This window comes from Pelophylax lessonae, assembly GCF_965119305.1.
Source record: "Pelophylax lessonae genome assembly, chromosome: 3".
Lineage (NCBI taxonomy): Eukaryota > Metazoa > Chordata > Amphibia > Anura > Ranidae > Pelophylax > Pelophylax lessonae.
This window is the reverse complement of record NC_138770.1, coordinates 88,283,300-88,301,966: the sequence shown is the minus strand read 5'-3', so window position 1 is coordinate 88,301,966 and position 18,667 is coordinate 88,283,300. Positions and strand designations below refer to the sequence as shown.

The 18,667-nt window shown below is 41.5% G+C and overlaps 1 protein-coding gene across 1 annotated transcript in view; it reads left to right on the top strand.

Moving 5' to 3' along the window:
* The window catches only part of LOC309550377 (uncharacterized protein), a 151,649-nt gene that overhangs the window by 28,648 nt on the left and 104,334 nt on the right, over nucleotides 1-18,667 (top strand). Inside the window, exons 4-6 of the mRNA XM_082250772.1 lie at nucleotides 1,302-1,451; nucleotides 9,892-10,052; nucleotides 13,931-14,107. Of these exons, the coding sequence (XP_082106898.1) occupies nucleotides 1,302-1,451; nucleotides 9,892-10,052; nucleotides 13,931-14,107 (488 nt within the window). The remainder of the gene's footprint in view (nucleotides 1-1,301; nucleotides 1,452-9,891; nucleotides 10,053-13,930; nucleotides 14,108-18,667) is intronic.

Sequence of the window (18,667 nt, the reverse complement as noted above, 5' to 3'; positions counted from 1 at the left end):
TTTTACCCGAATATACAGTAAAGTGTCCGTGTCCGTGTTCGGGTAACAAAAATCCAATTATTCGGTACGAACACGAATAATACAGTCCGTGTTCGCTCAACACTACTATAGTACATCACATGTGAATGAGGCCTTAATAGGAATTTAACAGGAATATTGTAAGGTATGTTGTGTTTATGTGCGCTAATGATTGTAGGGTACTTTGAGTAAAAACAGTGATTTGAAAAACATTTGTGCAACTATTGCAATGCCGAAAAAATAAACTATTGCAGAGATTGTACTGGGGGTCAGTTAGTCCCCAGTGCAATCACCTTAGGTCAGTCTGACTGACATAGGGGGTTGTACTGGGGGACATAGGGGACATACTGAGTTTCTTGGGGCACACATATGACCTTGGGGTCAGAGTGGAGGATTGTATTGAGGGACAGACTGACCTGGAGGGGGATTATCCTGGAGTACAGATTAATGAGGGTGTGGGGGCAGTGTACTGGGGGACAAACTGACCTGGGGGGATTATACTTTGAGACAGATTGACCTGGAAGGAGGGGTTGTCAGCGAAGGCATGTTCGTAGTGTAGATGGGGGGGTCTCTCGGTGCACACATATGTGCATGCGCAGACCGACAACTGGTCAGGCAGATGTGCATAGCCGTGGGCATAGGCGCACATAAGTGCACACGGGCCCTCGTTCATCAATGTGTGCACGTATCTGTCACTAATTCTGGCGCCAAGTGGGCTATTTAAACAGGTTCAGTACAGGCTCATTGCTATTTGGTCTGCAGCTTCTGTGTGTTGTTCCTGATTCCGTGTGACCTCTGATTCTGATCCAGCTTACTTCTGACCTGTGTTTGTCTGTTACCTGCCCCGACCTTGGCTTGTCTTTGGATACAGCTTTTGCCTCCTGTTTCTGCTTGATCCATCTCCTATTGTTGACTTGGCTGGTTACCTGACCATCCTGTTGTCTACCATCTATGCCTGATCTGCCTGACCATTACAGACCCAGCTTGTCCTACCCTGTATCTTGCCCATCCAGCCTTCTACAGCTCACAGTCCAGCAAGCTGTCATCTGGTTCCTGCTTCCAGCTGCTTACAGCTGCTTGGAATAAAGTAATTTAAGGGGGGGGATGTATGTATTTATTATAGCATGTGTGTGTTTTTTTCTGTTCTTGTGTTTGGATAAAGTAGACACTAGAAACTGTTTAATATTGATATCAGCAGCCCTGGATCTTTTGGGCAGCATTTGTATTTGATAGTTATATTTTTTGACACCCAATAACATATTACATTCTTCCTGCTTACGTAGGTATTTTTTTTTCTAATGGGGAGAGTTGGAAGGCAATGAGAAAATTCACTCTTTCAACGCTCCGAGATTACGGGATGGGAAAAAGAGCTATAGAAGACAAGATTAGTGAAGAAGCTGAATGTTTAGTGCAGACACTGAAAACTTATGGAGGTGATTATTTTGATGCATCTTTGCCTTTATCATTATTCTTTTTATGCCTTGTGTTCTGTGAGAAAAAGAACATTGATTAGCTTTTATTTACTGTTGGATTTTTTTCCCAAATGTGTCTGCATTTGTTATTGGAATGATCTAACAGGTTCTTCCTTGATAACCATTTCCATGTGTTCCTATATGGGTAGATCAGGCTATTTGTCACTGCTCATTCTTAAGCATTTTTTTCCATGATGATTATAATATCTGACACATATGGATGTTTGAACCCATCCCAAATGCTCATCATGTGAGGAACTTTAGAAGTGTTTAGACAAGAATAATATGCACATCCAAGAGGTCCACGTTTGAACAAAACTCCCAAATGAGCAATTAAATATATGAAAAGATGTTTGTTGGCCTTGCACATCAGGGACTCATTTGTAATAGCTAATAATCAAACTATTTTCAACAGATATTATAGTGTCCCAAGCCAGGTCTTTATTCTGGTGGTGATGAGTTCTGATATCACCAATATACTGGCACTGCAAGGAAATTACTTAAGATATGATTATTTATATTGCCTACAAAAAGATGAGACACTCTAGTTTAGGTGTTTGTGATGTAAATACATTTACAAATAGCATGACTACACTCCTATATAATTTATTAAAAAAAAAAATCACACAATAATTGATTTTAAACCTCTCAATATACTGTAGTTCAAGTAAGTAATACTACACACATACAGGTAAAAAATAATGAAAAGTATTATTTATTTATCTTAGTTACAGGCAATTGGTAACAGAAATGGCGATCTTGGAATCATTCCATCTTCCAGAGATGTATAGTAACGAAGTAGAACTACTTAAGTACTGTACTTAAGTACCGAAATGCGGTATCTGTACTTTCCTGGAGTATAATTTTTTTCTCCTACTTCTACTTTTACTTCACTACATTTTTTCGATGATTTCGATACTTCTACTCCGATATTTTTTTTTGTGCTGCATAGTTACTCGTTACTTTTAAAAAAATTACCACTGCCAGAACAGTAGATGGCAGGTTGCATAAAGCTCAAAAAAATGTGTATAATGTCATTTGTAAATCAGCGCATACGAAAATAAAGGCTGTGTATAATAAAAGCTGCTATACCAAATCTTTCCAATAAAAAGAAAATATGAAACAAACAAATAAATGGTGCTACAGCGCTTAAAGTGCATCAAGAAACTACTAACAAACACAGGTTAATCATTTGAATAAATCATTTGAAATAATAAAAAATAATATGATGTTCAAACTTTTGACTTCTTTCTTTAATAACTACATAACACAGTACTTGTACTTTTACTTTCAGTACTTGAGTAGAAATTTTTTTTCATAACTACTGGTACTTTTTACTTTTAGTTCTTAAGTAGCAAATTTTTTGAAAAAACTACTTGCAATACTTAAGTAAAAAAAATGTTGAATACTTTAGTACTTCTACTTAAGTAACTTTTTCTGCGAGCACTTCCACTTCTAATCAAGTCATTTTTTGATCGAGCACTTGTACTTTTACTCAAGTAGAAATTTCGAGTACTTTATACAAGTCTGGTGAGTTCCAATCTGCATGTGTCTGGCAATGGATGATGAACTATGGATTAATCTGCTTAGTATTTCCGTGATACATTTTTAATTGTGTTAAAAGCAATGATTTATCAACACTTTGCTGACTGACTCTGTCCACTGCTAAATGCTCCTAGGTTCAGCAAAGAATATTCTCTGTGAATTCTGAATCTTTTGTGCTGCTTTTAGTGTAATATTAAAATTATACAGTACCATAAATCATTACAGTGCCTAAAGCCAAGGCTTATGGTCTTGGCTAGCCAAATTTATGGTTTAAGATGTTGGAGATCAAGCTATATATGCCTCAAAGAGGAGGGTCAACCCAATTTATAAATGCATGGTTTCCTTTAATTGTGTGCTTATCAAATTTTTCACCCAAAATTCACAACTTTCATCCAAAATTCAAGCTTGAAGTGGTTGTACCCATATGAGTACACTTGCAACAAAACCAATTGAGTCGGTGATACTTTTTTTTTTAGCACTAGCATTCAGATTTTCAAGGTTTTGATTCAAGATTGACACATCTTTTAAACAAGGTTCAGTGATAAAAACGTGTGAATTTTGGATGATGTTGTTTGAATCCTCAATGATAATAGATAATTTGATTAATGTAGCGCTCACCCCCCGATGGAGGCGATGTTTTCTCGGGTCCCCTGTTTCCTGTGTTCATGACTCCGCAATTAGCACCATGCACTCTGACATACTGGGCTAAAGAGAGTTATGCCACAATAACAGCCCGGCAGTCTACATTAAACACTCTCTCTGGGCTAGTCAGCACCTTGCAAACCAAATCTGGTATTTGAGCACTCCGAACACAGTTAAAGGCACCTGCATGGGGGGTGTGGTTTGGCCTTGATCCATGATGGCTGCCTGAATACAGAGCTCTCACTTGATGAGGACTTGCTCTAGTTTATTCCTGCAGTCTAGATGAGAGTACACCCGACTCACAATGAGGAAAGTCCGCGGAGTTCTTCTGCATCCCACACCCCCAAGACATTGGCACATACAGTAACTAAGCTGAAATATATGTGTCATTTTCCTCCCCTTCCCTGTCGGGAGATGTGTTCCCCTCCTCCCAAGTTTCTGGGAGTGGCAGTCTCCCGCAGCAAGACCTCTCCTCAGCCGCTCACCCACTATGTAGGTGTCCGTGCTGTAGTAGCTGTCATTAAGGACACATTCACTACAGCCATAGCAGATCTCTGCAGTAATTTCCAGACTCTGGGCTCTAGATTAGAGGAGGTGGAGCATATGACTAGTCACCACGTGGTAGGCATTCAGCAGGTACAAGTTGCTGAAATTTCCTCTTACCACCTCCATGACTTCTACAGGAAACTGTAAGATTTTGATAATCAGGGGCGCAGGCACAACATCAGAGTGTGCGATCTCCCAGAATCAATCAAACCAGGTGACATATCTAAAGCAGTAGTGGTGATCTTTGATGATCTTCTCGGCCAACCCTCCGCGACTTCCATTCCCTCCATTCAAGAGGCAAAGACATCGACTCTCCATGCATCATTTAGTCTTCTTTGACTCAACAGGAAAGAAAAAATTCAAGATAGCCTCCTTCATCAACTGCAGTACCTCGAAACTCCTGTACCAAATCACATGCCCGTGTGGCAAACACTATATAGGCAAAACCAAGAGGACTTTAAGAATCAGGATAGGGGAACACCTAAAAAGCATAAGGCTGAAGGAGGACACTCCACTCGCACAACATTTTCAGGAATTTCACGGAGGCAATACTAGGGGCCTGAAAGTCAAGGGATTCTGGGCCCTCAATATTTCACCCCGGAGGGAGGACTTTGACAAGGCACTCCTTAGAGAGGAAAAAGCCTGGATCTTTCGGCTCTCCACACTCACGCCTTACGGACTTAATAATGAGCTAAGCCTTAAGATCTTTCTGGACCCCTAGACACGACCCCCACCTATCATATCTTCACAACTGGGCCAATGGCCCTTCATCAACTCTGACTAAAAATCTCCCTCCATTTTAGTTCTCGACTGTTCATCTTTCTTCTCCCCCAGCAAAGGGATATGCCCTAATTTCCATCTATTTTTCATGATTTCTGTGCCTTTTGGAAATATACCTATGATATAACTATATATCCATCTTTCCAACGAGCCATAGAGCAGAATGTACAATCTCACATCCTGAAAAGATGACCATGCTCTGCACATGAGTTGTAACCCAGTACATGCCGGTCTACTTATGGGATTATGTTCTTACTCATTTTTTCCATGTTATTTGTACATTGTATGGTCCATCTTTACCTCAGCTATTGCTAAGCAGGAGCTAAAGTTACATAGACCCTGGCCTTGTGACATGAGAATCTTGTTTGCCCCCCCTGCAAGGAAAAAGGGGGAGGCGCCCCCCCCCCATCCCTTCTTTTATCACTTGTTACCGCCAGGCTTTTACATGGTCGTTTCTGGCCGACATCGGGAACAGAACTTGCAATGCATTACAATAATGCAGTGGTAGTACTACATCTTTACCACCAGATGGCCTCAGTCCGAAAGTCTCCGGGAGCACCTAATTGTTGATTGGGGTTTCTACGGACACAGCCTATAAAAACGTACCCCGGAGAACGTGATGACGTCCTGAGGAAGCGTGCGTAAGCACGCGAAACGCGTCGACATCACACGTTGACGCCCCGCCCACCCTTCGTCCCTGCAGAGATCTATACTGACTGGCGGTAAACTCTTCACCGCGACCCGGAAGCAGCGCCAGAATTTCGTCCGGATACGGAATCGAGCCGGTCCCTACAGCTCTTCTGACGGTGAAGGCCCTAACGTCACTGGCAGTAACAAGCCCAACGGACTACTGGACAACTCATCACCGACGTATGCTCTCCCTGATATTGACCTTAGTGCGGGGTTCGGCACGGACATCCCTGAATCCACGGATGAGTACGGGTGATCCCTGGTAAGACCTATATATACCTTTCCACACATCCACACCTGGATCTTTTACTGAGTACGGTCGCCATACCATATCCCCGGAACTCCTAGCAACCCCAGCCAATGGTCCGATCGGGACTCCCCCGATGCAGATTGACTCCAATACTTTCCCTTATTGTTCCAGTTCTGCCATACCCTGGATAGCCAGTCAGTAGGTAAAGATCTTTGGCGATCAGCCACTACTTGGGACTAATTTATAGTTCCCTCTTTGTCTTACACGGGGGATCCCACTTTGGAGACATACCCTCCTCCCACTGCTGTTTAAGCTGTATGGCTGTTTAAGCCAGGATCCCTCCAACACACTCTACCATATACTACCACCTGCTGTTTAAGCAATTTGGCTGTTCAGCCACGATCCCTCTGGCACTGGAAGCCATGAACTGCCCTATGGGGCCCGGTTTTCTCTGGAGGTTTCTAGCTAGATTATGAAACTCACATTACAGGAATTTTGCCCTTGTTGTTTGACATTCTATGAGATCATGTTGCCGCACTTTGCCCTTTGTCTGTGATGTACTGTTTACACTTGATGACATTTAGTCACTCTCTGAGTGACTTTCCCAACATTTCTTACACTCTTCTCGGGCATACCCAGGCGCCTTCTCCACAGGGCTCCTTATGAGTCTTCTTCCTGGCCACAAGCACAGTTGCTCGGGCTTTCAGAGTGATTTTCAGGTCGGCTTGCCCCGACTTATCACACCAAGCTCGTCCTAAACAGTGCTATTTTGGGATTGGATGGGCGGGGACCTACACGTGTTCCATTTGCTGTCTGTATGATCTTGACACCCATAGGGGTCCACAGAGTCAATCAGTTCTCCTGATGAGCCCCCACACTTGTTTTACTGATTGATTATTTATTCTATCCATGTATGTACATCTTCACTAATAAAGTTATTCCGTTTGCACCGTAATCCCAGTGAGCCTCTTATTGCAACCATTCCTGGGGGGATCTCACTGTCCCTCCAACTCCTACCCATTTTGTTTATGCCTCCTAGGTTGCGCTAGGTTCCCGGTCCCACCTGACCGTGTGGTGCGTGTCCAAATTTGATTCTCGCCGACTAATTTAGTCTGGCTTGAGAACACCTCCTTGGCTACTCAGTCTTTTATGTTTTTTCTGCAACATTGTGTCTTGCCTAATGAGCTCCCCATAAAAGATATCTATGATGAGCCAGAGAGAGATGCCACATTCTCTATTGCAGCATGGAAATTCAGTTATACCAGGACCTCTCTAACATAACTCTGCAACAGAGAAGAGAGCTCCAACTCTTGCTGGATTCTCTCTGAGCCAGAAGTGTCACATACAAATGGATGTTCCGCTTCTGCCTCTCGGCAACTACACATGGATGGTATCGCTCTCTCCATCTCCCTGAGTCATGGAACACCAACACTTCAGAGGATTCCATGGAATGGCATGGTCAACAACATTGTCATCGCAGATGGACCCCCGCGACCCCTCCAAGTCCTGATATACGGGGGCTCCTACTGAAGGTAGCCCGACTGCCTCTTCAGCTCACCAGAGACCCCACATGATGCCTGACTGATGATGCTCGGCGTCATCACCTGAGGAGATAAGTAATATTTCCCAATAGTTTCCAATTTGTGGTTAACCCTACTGGAGCTAAACTACTTGGTTTTCTGTTTTTTTTTTTGTGTTTGGATATACACCCTCATTATTCTACATTCATCCTGAGGCTTGGTCCTGCTCCTTCGTGGTGGCTAATTGTATTATAATGTCCTTACCTGTTAGGCAACAGGGGCTACCCGATCCCTGCCCTTGGTGGGCTACAACTTTGTCAACACGTCTCTCGCATACTTGATCTTCACGAGTATAAAGGACCCTACCACAAACCTCAGGTCTGAGTCTTTTGACAAAGGAAGCCTTCAGCTTCCATCATTCACAGCTTATAAAGACCTCTGAGCAACCACTCTAGAGATTCTCACAGTCCTGGACACTTCCTTCTACGCCACCCATGCCTTCTCTATTCCACTGTGTTCTGCCGCATGTACACCGTAAACACCTGTGATGGCAAGGGGGCCAGCAACAAAAGGTCAACCCATGTACTTTTGTCTCCCTTTCCTGGTTCATTAGGCCTGTTCACATTGCCATCGTGGGATGTTTTGTGATGCACACTAGACCAGACCACCCTGTTGCCGGTATTCATGACTCTGATTTAAACCCCCCTTCCTTCTGCTTATACAGTGCCTTGCAAAAGTATTCACCCCCTTGACTTTTTACATATTTTGCTACATTACAGCCTTAAGTTCAATGTTTTGTTAATCTGAATTTTATGTGATGGATCAGAACACAATAGTCTAAGTTGGTGAAGTGAAATGAGAAAAATATATACATAAAACTATTTTTTAGAAATAGAAAACAGAAAATTGGCATTTTCGTATGTATTCACCTCCTTTGTTATGAAGCCCATAAAAGCTCTGGTGCCATCAATTACCTTCAGAAGTCACATAATTAGTGAAATGATGTCCACCTGTGTGCAATCTAAGTGTCACATGATCTGTCATTACATATACACACCTTTTTTGAAAGGCCCCAGAGGCTGCAACACTTAAGCAAGAGGCACCGCTAACCAAACACTGTGCATGATTTGAGGCTAGGACGGAGGTTCACCTTCCAGCAAGACAATGACCCCAAACACACTGCTAAAGCAACACTTGAGTGGTTTAAGGGGAATAGCCTAGTCAAAGCCCAGACCTCAATCCAATAGAAAATCTGTGGTCAGACTTAAAAATTGCTGTTCACAAGTGTAAACCATCTAACCTGAAGGAGCTGGAGCAGTTTTGCAAGGAATGGGCAAAAGGTGGCTCGACAAAGTATTGACCTTAGGCGGATGAATAGTTATGCACATTGACTTTTTCTGTTATTTTGTCCTATTTGTTGTTTGCTTCACAATAAAAAAAAAAAACATCTTCAAAGTTGTGGGCATGTTCTGTAAATTAACCACTTAAGCCCCGGAAGATTTTACCCCCTTCCTGACAAGGCCCTATTTTGCGATTCGGCACTGCGTGACTTTAACGGACAATTGCACGGTCGTGCGACGCTGTACCCAAATTAAATTGACGTCCTTTTTTTCCCCACAAACAGAGTTTTATTTCTATTTGATCACCTGTGCGATTTTTACTTTTTGCTCTATAAACAAAAAAGAGCGTAAATTTTGAAAAAATAACAATATTTTTCATATTTTTTTTATATGAAATTCCCCCCCCCCCCCCAAAAAAATGTAAAAATCTAATTTTTTTAACATTTTTGTCCAATTTGTTTTCTGCTACGTATGTTTGGTAAAAAAAATTGCAATAAGCGTGTTTTGATTGGTTTGCGCAAAAGTTATTTTGGAATTACATTTCCTATGATGCTCATGCACTCTGCAGTGTAGATGAGCATTATGGGAATTGTAGTTCCAAAACATCTGGGGTGACAATGTTCGCTATCACTGCCTTAGGGGTATGGCTAGGCTAAGTGAATTAACTCCACAGGTGACATAATAAGAAGGACTTCTTAGTGTAGTATATTTATTGGTGGTTAAAAACAAATATAAAAAGGTTGCGCTCACATGTAATTGTGCCTAAATCCTGGCACTAGGTATACAGCATGTGCATATGGAGCCTGGTATTTCAACGTTAGCGTGCGGTTCATGCCTCGCTCTCAGGGGCAGCCCAGATGGGCAGTCACACAGGACCCAGAAGTGACCAGTTTCACTGTATTTGGCGTCTTCAGGAATTAGTGTGCCTGTAAAAAATTTCTGTTGTTTGATCAGATGCAGAATCCTCTCTGCCAGCGCTGTGGACCGACTACAGTTTTTTTTTCCATGTATTTCTTCAGTATGAATGTGGCTCCATGTTGCTAACAAATCATGTTTTTTTTTTTTTTGTTTGTTTTTTTTAATTCCAGGTAAACCTTTTGATATTCTGACCGTTCTTAATGCTGCAGTGGCCAATATAATCATCTCCATACTACTTGGTCATCGATTCAAATACGATGATCCCATTATACTGAGACTCATGGGTATGATTAATGAAAACATACAACTTATGAGTTCCTGTGCGGTAATGGTAAGTTTCTTTTGTATGTGTGTGGGTGACGTGTTATAAATTGGTTTTCTATTTGATCCCCATAGAACATTTTCTAAAAGACTATCAATGATCAAAGAAAAAGAAACTGCCAAACATGGCATACCTGAAAAAGTTGCGCATATGCAGAACAATTTCAATGTTATTATAGAGTTTTTCCTAAGCAAAACTTTCTTTTGATCTTTTATAGGCAGGGGAAAAGGAGATTGATTAGAATCATTCATGAGATTTCCCTTCAATTCCTGACTTCCGATCTTTTAAAATTGGGAATTTCCCATCACTGATTGAACATCACCAGGACAAATAGAGAATAGCTAAATCTCACCAATGATAAAGAGCAGGTGTTATAGTTTACCAGTTCAGCTCCAGAAGATTTACCGCCCCCCCCCCCCCTTTCTGGCCAGGTTGTTTTTTGCGATACAGCACTGCTTTACTTTAACTGACAATTGCGCGGTCGTGCGACGCTGTACTAGAAAAGAAAATGCATGTCCTTTTTTTTTTTTTATACAAATAGAGATTTCTTTTGGTGGTATTTGATCACTTCTGCGGTTTTTATATATTGCGCTAAATAAACAAAAAAAGAACGTCAATTTTGAAGAACAAAAACAATATTTTCTACTTTTTGCTTTAAAACATATCTCATAAAAAATATAAAAAATCAAATTTCTTTATCTGTTTAGGCTAATATGTATTCTTCTACATATTTTTGGTAAACAAAAATCCTAATAAGCGTATATTGATTGGTGGGCAAAAGTTATCACGTCTATAAACTATGGGATATATTTATGGAATTTTTATTTAATATTTTGTTTCTACTAGTAATGGTGGCGATTAGTGACTAACAGTGTGACTGTGATATTGTGGCAGACAAATTGGACACTAAGGGGTTTATTTACTAATGCTAGAGAGTGCAAAATTAGTCATATTTCTGCATAGAAACCAATCATCTTCTAACCTCAAATTATTCAATCAAGCTTTGGCAATAAAACCTGGAAGCTGATTGGTTTCTATGGAGAATTGTGACTAATTTTGCTCTTTAGCTGTAGTAAATAATCCCCTTACTGACACTTTTGACACTTTTTTGGAGACCAGTGACACTAATACAGTGATCAGTGCTAAAAATATACACTGTCACCGTACTAATGACAGTGGCAGGGAAGAGGTTAACATTAGGGACAATCAAAGGGTAACTGTGTGCCTAAGATGTGTTTCTAACTGTGGGGGAGGTGCTTTTACTAGTGGAAGGCATGGATCGTGTTCCTGCTTTACAGGAACACAGGATCCATGCCTTCTTTACTGACAGAATGGCGTTCTGCCTTGTTTACATAGGTAGACTGCCATTCTGCCTGTGTACAGAACGATCAGCAGGTGTCGGCGGCCCGCTGTTGACAGGGAATGCATGATCCACAAGCATGTGAAACGTCAAATTTCCAAAAAGTATTTGTGCATAGTATTTCGATGAAATACATAGTCTGCATAAGGTTTTTTTTTTGAATGGGCGTTGAACATTGCAGTTATTGAAGTAAGCACCTGCCCTTTACTTGCAATAGAGTAATTCACTGAGTTGCAGGATTATGGTACTTCAAATGCTTGGACTTTTAGATGATACCAGTTAATGTTTGGCCATTATGATTTTTAACTAATGATTAATATTAAAATCATGATTTTTTGGTTTGTTTGTAAAAATGAGCTCAGGCATGCTCGGGTCCTAGTCCAAACCCATCTGAGAGAGGCCCCCAGGAAGCTGTCCCTGTACTAGGCCAATCATCTGCAGCTGGGGCATTCCCTGCCCAAAGGTGCATGTATATAAGGATGGTAAATGCTTCAGCTGCTTAAGATTGGCTCAGTACAGTGATGGCTTCCTGGTGACCTCACTCACATTGGTTTAGACTAGTAACTGAGCATGACTGAGCTCATCCATAGTTGTGAGGTACTGATCACTTTTTTATACTATACAAGTAAGGTGATGCAGTGCATTTTGTTGGATTAGCAACTATGTTCTACCTCTTTGGCCATTTAGCGCTTTCCTTACCATTATAGCTCAAGCAGGTTCGTTTTTAGGAGAGTTATATAATATTATATATTATTCTGAGATAGTAGCAGATATTGAGAACAAGCTCCAGAGAGAAAACCGGAGGCAAAAACCAGGGCATGGTGTCCCGTTAACAACAGGTATACACACCACTCATGCCAATTAGGAAGGCTCCAAATAACTGTGGGTGCTCTCCTCGGCTCACCACCACCAAACTTGAAAATACCAACAAAAATGGCCTCACTCCAACAGATAAAATGATGCTTTTTATTGAACCAACGGACATTCAAAACAGGAAACAAAAAAGTAAACGCGTTTTACACGTAAAGTTGTGCTTGTTGAACAAGCATGACTTTACGTGTGAAACCCACCTACCTTTTTGTATCCTGTATTGTCTTCAGTTGGTTCAATAAAGAAGCATCATTATATCTGTCGGAGTGCGGCCATTTTCGTTGGTATTTTCATGGTTTCCCGTTGGCAGGATCATCTATCTTGGGATAAACACCAAATAGGGATAGTCATGGGATAAACACCAAATTATCCCATGACTTACCCTTACTATATTGTTGTTTTATTAGCCAAATAAAATGGAGGTGTACTTGACAAGAATAGACCTAAAAGTAGACCTTCCAAGAAAATGCTCATCCCACCCCTTCAAAACAGAGTTAGTTTTAAAAACCAAATAAATGAAAGGGTTGACAAAAAAAGATTTAAAAAAAGCCTTCGGCCATAGCCTACAACACTCCTGGCAGGTGTGATTGATGTCACCATGCCTCCTGGATGCTTTAAACCCCACAATGATGCACTTCTGCCATGAGCTGTGGGGTATTCTCAAGAAATTTTAAACATTAGCTTTTCCAAAAGGCCGGCATGTGCATTTATCGCATCAAAAACACTATAGGTGGTTTGGTTTGCGTTAATGTCAATGTTAACATTTTTTGCAAGTGTGAATTGAAGCCTAAATGTAATAGTTTTACTATTTGCTATTTGCTTGTTCATCCCAAGGAGAAAATTACAGTTTCTTTCTTAGCCTACCCTTTACAGTCTATCAAATTTCAAGTATATTTTTAATTATAAACTACAACGGAACTGCAACCCCATAATGTGCTTGTGGGATTCCGTCAGTATACCGTTTCCTTCAGTCTTGAAAATAGATATCAGATATTCTAGCCGTCCCCATACAAAACTAGCTGAGAATAGCTTGTATGAGATCTGGAACATTTATTGAACAAACTCACACCGAATATATACCCCACCCGGTAAGGTGCCTGATTACATCTTCATATGCAGATGAAATTGTGTACAGAAAAATAAATAAAAATATCTAAGACAAAACCAACACAAACAGTATTCTACTTTCCCACTAGCAATTAATAGATGACAGTGATTTAATTAAATTGAGCTAATTAACTAGCAGACTTGCCGTCATTGAGCTCCTGAAGTACAATACACATTATTATAAGTGTAAACACATCCCCACAGTAGACAATAAGTGAGGTAATCACCACAATCAACAATGTGTGGAACTGGTGAGCTGGTGATGATATGTGGAGAAGTCCCCTATTGGCAATAGGCAGCTAGGCCTTTAACATTGATCCTAGGCCTAGAGTCCCAGAGTCTGTGTCTCTAGGGGAGACATGGATTTAAATCCAAAGTAACATTACTCCAAGGGTCCCCCCCCAGCATACACCCCACAAAGAGCAGTGTTCCCTCAAAAGCCAGGGCCCATAGTCAGTAGGCAAGAGGCTAGCCTGCAGTCCCCTCCAAAAGCCCCTGTCCTGAGTGAGTTTGTCACATATACCTGTATGTATATTTGTTTCTTTTATAGCTATACAATGTTATTCCAACCTTGTTAGACCTGCTTCCAGGACCTCACCAAAAACTTTTCGAAAATATGAGACAGTTGCAAAACTTCATAAGAGTAAAGTTTACTAAACAGAAGAAAAATCTAGATGTAAATGACCAACGGAATCTCATTGATGCCTTCCTAGTGAAGCAACAAGAGGTAAGGGTCGCATTTAATTAATTAATTTAATTAGATATAAGTTGAATGATCTGCTTCATTTAATATCCAAAATGTATATTCTCAAATAAAATGAAAAAAAAAAGTTCTTATAAATCTACCACATTTAAAGCAGGTATTTGTAAAATGTTTTTTTTTTTTTTATATAGCCTTGATGTTTTGTAATTGGTTCATCTGTAGATAATATTACCAGAAAGATTTTTAATTCTTTGCTTTTGTGTACATTGTTGAAGACCAAGGCACCTCACCCTAAACCTTTGCAATGACCAGTGAGCTCACCCATCCTATAGAAATGTGCAGGAGATTGGAGGGCTGGGCTGGACATTAACAAACTCAGAAGTGCTCAGACCTTTAAAAATTGAAAGTTTGTGAGATGTGAGGGATCTATGGGCAAGGACTGAAGATAAGTTGAGGTTCCTCCAGGATGCTGTACACGCATCATGGATTCATGTATAGGCTTATCGGAATCTGGAAGCCCCCTTTAAGAAGGGGGCCCTCAGATCCCAGCCCACCCCCCCCCCCCCATGTGAATCGATATCGGGTACATCATACCCCTACCCATTCACCAAAAAAGTGTACATAAAAAATATAGACAAAAGCCAGTTTTTAACAAGTCCTTTATTAAAAAATAAAAAATAGTGTCCCCAATGTAAATCCATCGTCAATCACGTTGCCCGCCTCTGCAGCGGACGACGTGATTCACAAAGGAAAACTGGCTTTTGTCTTGATTTTTTATGTAGACTTTTTTGGTAAATGGGTAGGGGTACGATGTACCTGATATCGATTCGCATGGTGGGGGGGCTGGGATCTGGGGGCCCAGATTCCAGATTCCGATAAGCCCCCACCTGCAGACCCCCACAACCACAGCCCAGGTTTGTTGGGAAGAGACCCTTATCCCCATCAACATGGGGACAAGGTGCTTTGGGGGGCACCCCAACGCACCCTCCCCATGTTGAGGGCAAGTGGCCTGGTATGATTCAGGAGGGAGGGGTGCTCGCTTATCCTGTCCAGCCAGGCTGCTTGCTTGGATAATGGTCTGGAATGGACTGGGGGGGACCCTACGCCGTTTTTTTTTTTTTTTTTCATGTTTTCTATCTGTATTGCCGCGAGCAAGTTTAAATTACATTTTTTTTCTTTAGAAATGTCAGTATTGCTGCAGCAGGCTACATACATTGCACAAATGCGCCACTTTACAGGCACATTAAGGGAAGCCCCCAGGCACGATATTTAAAGGAATTTTTCATTTTTATTGTTTCACGTTAAGCATCATTAAAAATTACTGCTCCTGTAAAAATGATCGTTTAAAAAAAAAAAAATTTGCATTGGTACATGTCCCCCAGGGCAGGACCCAGACCCCCATACACTTTTTTTGGGCAATAACTTGCATTTAAGCCTTTAAAATGAGGACTTTTGATTTTTTTAGTTTTCAGCTCATCACTATTCTCTAGTTATGCTAGGAGCTCAGCATGCACTCCACCAATGATCAGACTTGACCTGACATGCTCCACAGCCATTCACTGGGAAACTCAGTGTGCTGCTGCTCCTCCTCCCCCAGCTCTTATGCAGCTGAGAACAGAGGGAATGTGATTACTTATAAAAAAGGGGAAAAGGGCATTTATAATGTTTATTTTTTTAATATCTATACACAAATGTTTTAGCTTTCATTTCTATTTTAAACTGAATGGGTTGTTTTACAAGTTTACAATTACTTTAACTAATTAAAAAAAAAAAAAAGATGATAATGAAGATATATGGATCCAGTAGTCATTAAGAAATGCAACACAGTAGTACTTAGGAAGTGCAACAAAGACGGGCCTATAAGAGCAATAATAAAAGACTAAAAAACAACATCAAAAGTAAATATATGTCTATAAGTACAAAGATCCAAATAGTCCAGTCTAAGGTGTTTTTATCATTGGTGTGAAACCTGAAAAATTAAGACGCAAGGCTGGAAAATTATTGATGAATTTGAACTGTGAACTAGGCTCAAGCTGTCCTATTTTGGACATATTATAAGTAGTGTTGAGCGAACACGGACTGTATTATTCGTGTTCGTACCGAATAATTGGATTTTTTTTACCCGAACACGGACACGGACACTTTACTGTATGTTCGGGTAAAAATCCGTGTTCGGTCGTTTTATTTCCGGGTTTTGCATGCTTTGGCGCTCTTTTCATGGCGGGCTTTCAACAGCCAATCAACAATCGTTTAACTGGTGTGCCTTAAGCCATCCCAGCCATGCCTGCAAATGTCTTAGTAGCTGTGATTGGCCGTCTGAAGCATGTGACCAAGTCTTTATAAGTTCGAGGCAGCCGCCGCAGCAGCGTCATTCTGCTGCTTAGCTAAGGGACAGAGCACACATCAATGTGCTGGCTGCTGATTAGGGAAAGATAGGCAGGAAAAAAACATTTGTGTCCGGATAGAATTGAGGGACAGGTCGGAGTGTTTAGGCAGGGCGAGTTGTAGGCATTTTAGGGATAGAGTCTGCTGAATTATAGGGTCAGTGTCTTCTACAAACTACAATCGATATTGCTGTGTGGGGGGTGGGGTGAATCTGCACTCAATCCTGATCTACGATCTCTTCTCAATCCTGTTAGGGACAGAGTCTGCTGAATTTTAGGGAAACTGTGTTCTACAAACTACAATCGATATTGCTGTGTGGTGTGGGATTGGAGATAGGCAGGTGTCAGTGATCCACATCCATTTTTCTGTGTGTGAGCTGCAGTGAACACAATCTTTTTGGGCTGCAGTGAACACAATCTTTTTGGGCTGCAGTGAACAAAATCTTTTTGGGGTGCAGTGAACACAATCTTTTTGGGCTGCAGTGAACACAATCTTTTTGGGCTGCAGTGAACACAATCTTTTTGGGGTGCAGTGAACAAAATCTTTTTGGGGTGCAGTGAACACAATCCTTTTTGGTGTGCAGTGAACACAATCTTTGTGGGGTGCAGTGAACAAAATCCTTTGTGGGGTGCAGTGAACACAATCTTTTTGGGGTGCAGTGAACAAAATCCTTTTTGGGGTGCAGTGAACAACATCCTTTTTGGGGTGCAGTGAACACAATCTTTTTGGGGTGCAGTGAACAAAATCCTTTGTGGGGTGCAGTGAACACAATCTTTTTGGGGTGCAGTGAACACAATCTTTTTGGGGTGGAGTGAACAACATCCTTTTTGGGGTGCAGTGAACAAAATCCTTTTTGGGGTGCAGTGAACAAAATCATTTTTGGGGTGCAGTGAACACAATCTTTTTGGGGTGCAGTGAACACAATCTTTGTGGGGTGCAGTGAACACAATCTTTTTGGGGTGGAGTGAACAACATCCTTTTTGGGGTGCAGTGAACAACATCCTTTTTGGGGTGCAGTGAACACAATCTTTTTGGGGTGCAGTGAACACAATCTTTGCGGGGTACAGTGAACAGAATCTTTGTGGGGTGCAGTGAACACAATCTTTGGGGGGTACAGTGAACACAATCTTTTTGGGGTGCAGTGAACACAATCTTTGTGGGGTGCAGTGAACACAATCTTTTTGGGGTGGAGTGAACAAAATCATTTTTGGGGTGCAGTGAACAACATCCTTTTTGGGGTGCAGTGATCAAAATCCTTTTTGGGGTGCAGTGAACACAATCTTTTTGGGGTGCAGTGAACAAAATCCTTTGTGGGGTGCAGTGAACAGAATCTTTGTGGGGTGCAGTGAACACAATCTTTGGGGGGGTACAGTGAACACAATCTTTTTGGGGTGCAGTGAACACAATCTTTGTGGGGTACAGTGAACAGAATCTTTGTGGGGTGCAGTGAACACAATCTTTGGGGGGTACAGTGAACACAATCTTTTTGGGGTGCAGTGAACACAATCTTTGGGGGGTACAGTGAACACAATCTTTTTGGGGTGCAGTGAACACAATCTTTGTGGGGTGCAGTGAACACAATCTTTGGGGGGGTACAGTGAACACAATCTTTTTGGGGTGCAGTGAACAACATCCTTTTAGGGTGCAGTGAACACAATCTTTGTGGGGTGCAGTGAACAACATCCTTTTAGGGTGCAGTGAACACAATCTTTGTGGGGTACAGTGAACAGAATCTTTGTGGGGTGCAGTGAACACAATCTTTGGGGGGTACAGTGAACACAATCTTTGTGAGGTGCAGTGAACACAATCTTTGTGGGGTGCAGTGAACACAATCATTGTGGGGTGCAGTGAACTCAATCTTTGTGGGGTACAGTGAACACAATCTCATACTTCTGAAGATTTGAGGGTGCTGCCTGTTCCATACTCCCCCTACTCCTCATCTAGCCTTTTAGGGGTACAAACAATAGTAATTGGGGCCTAGTGTGGTTGTGTACGTGTGATATACATACACTTTTTTTGGATCATATTTTCTATTCCGCTATTTAATCAAAAACCTTTGGGGATCAGTTAAATTGGGGGATAGTCTGTGTTGGTACGTGTGAGAGAGATCCACCTTTCCAAGTTGTTGGGGTTCATCTCATACTTCTGAAGGTTTGAGGGTGCTGCCTGTTCCATACCCCCCCTACTCCTCATCTAGCC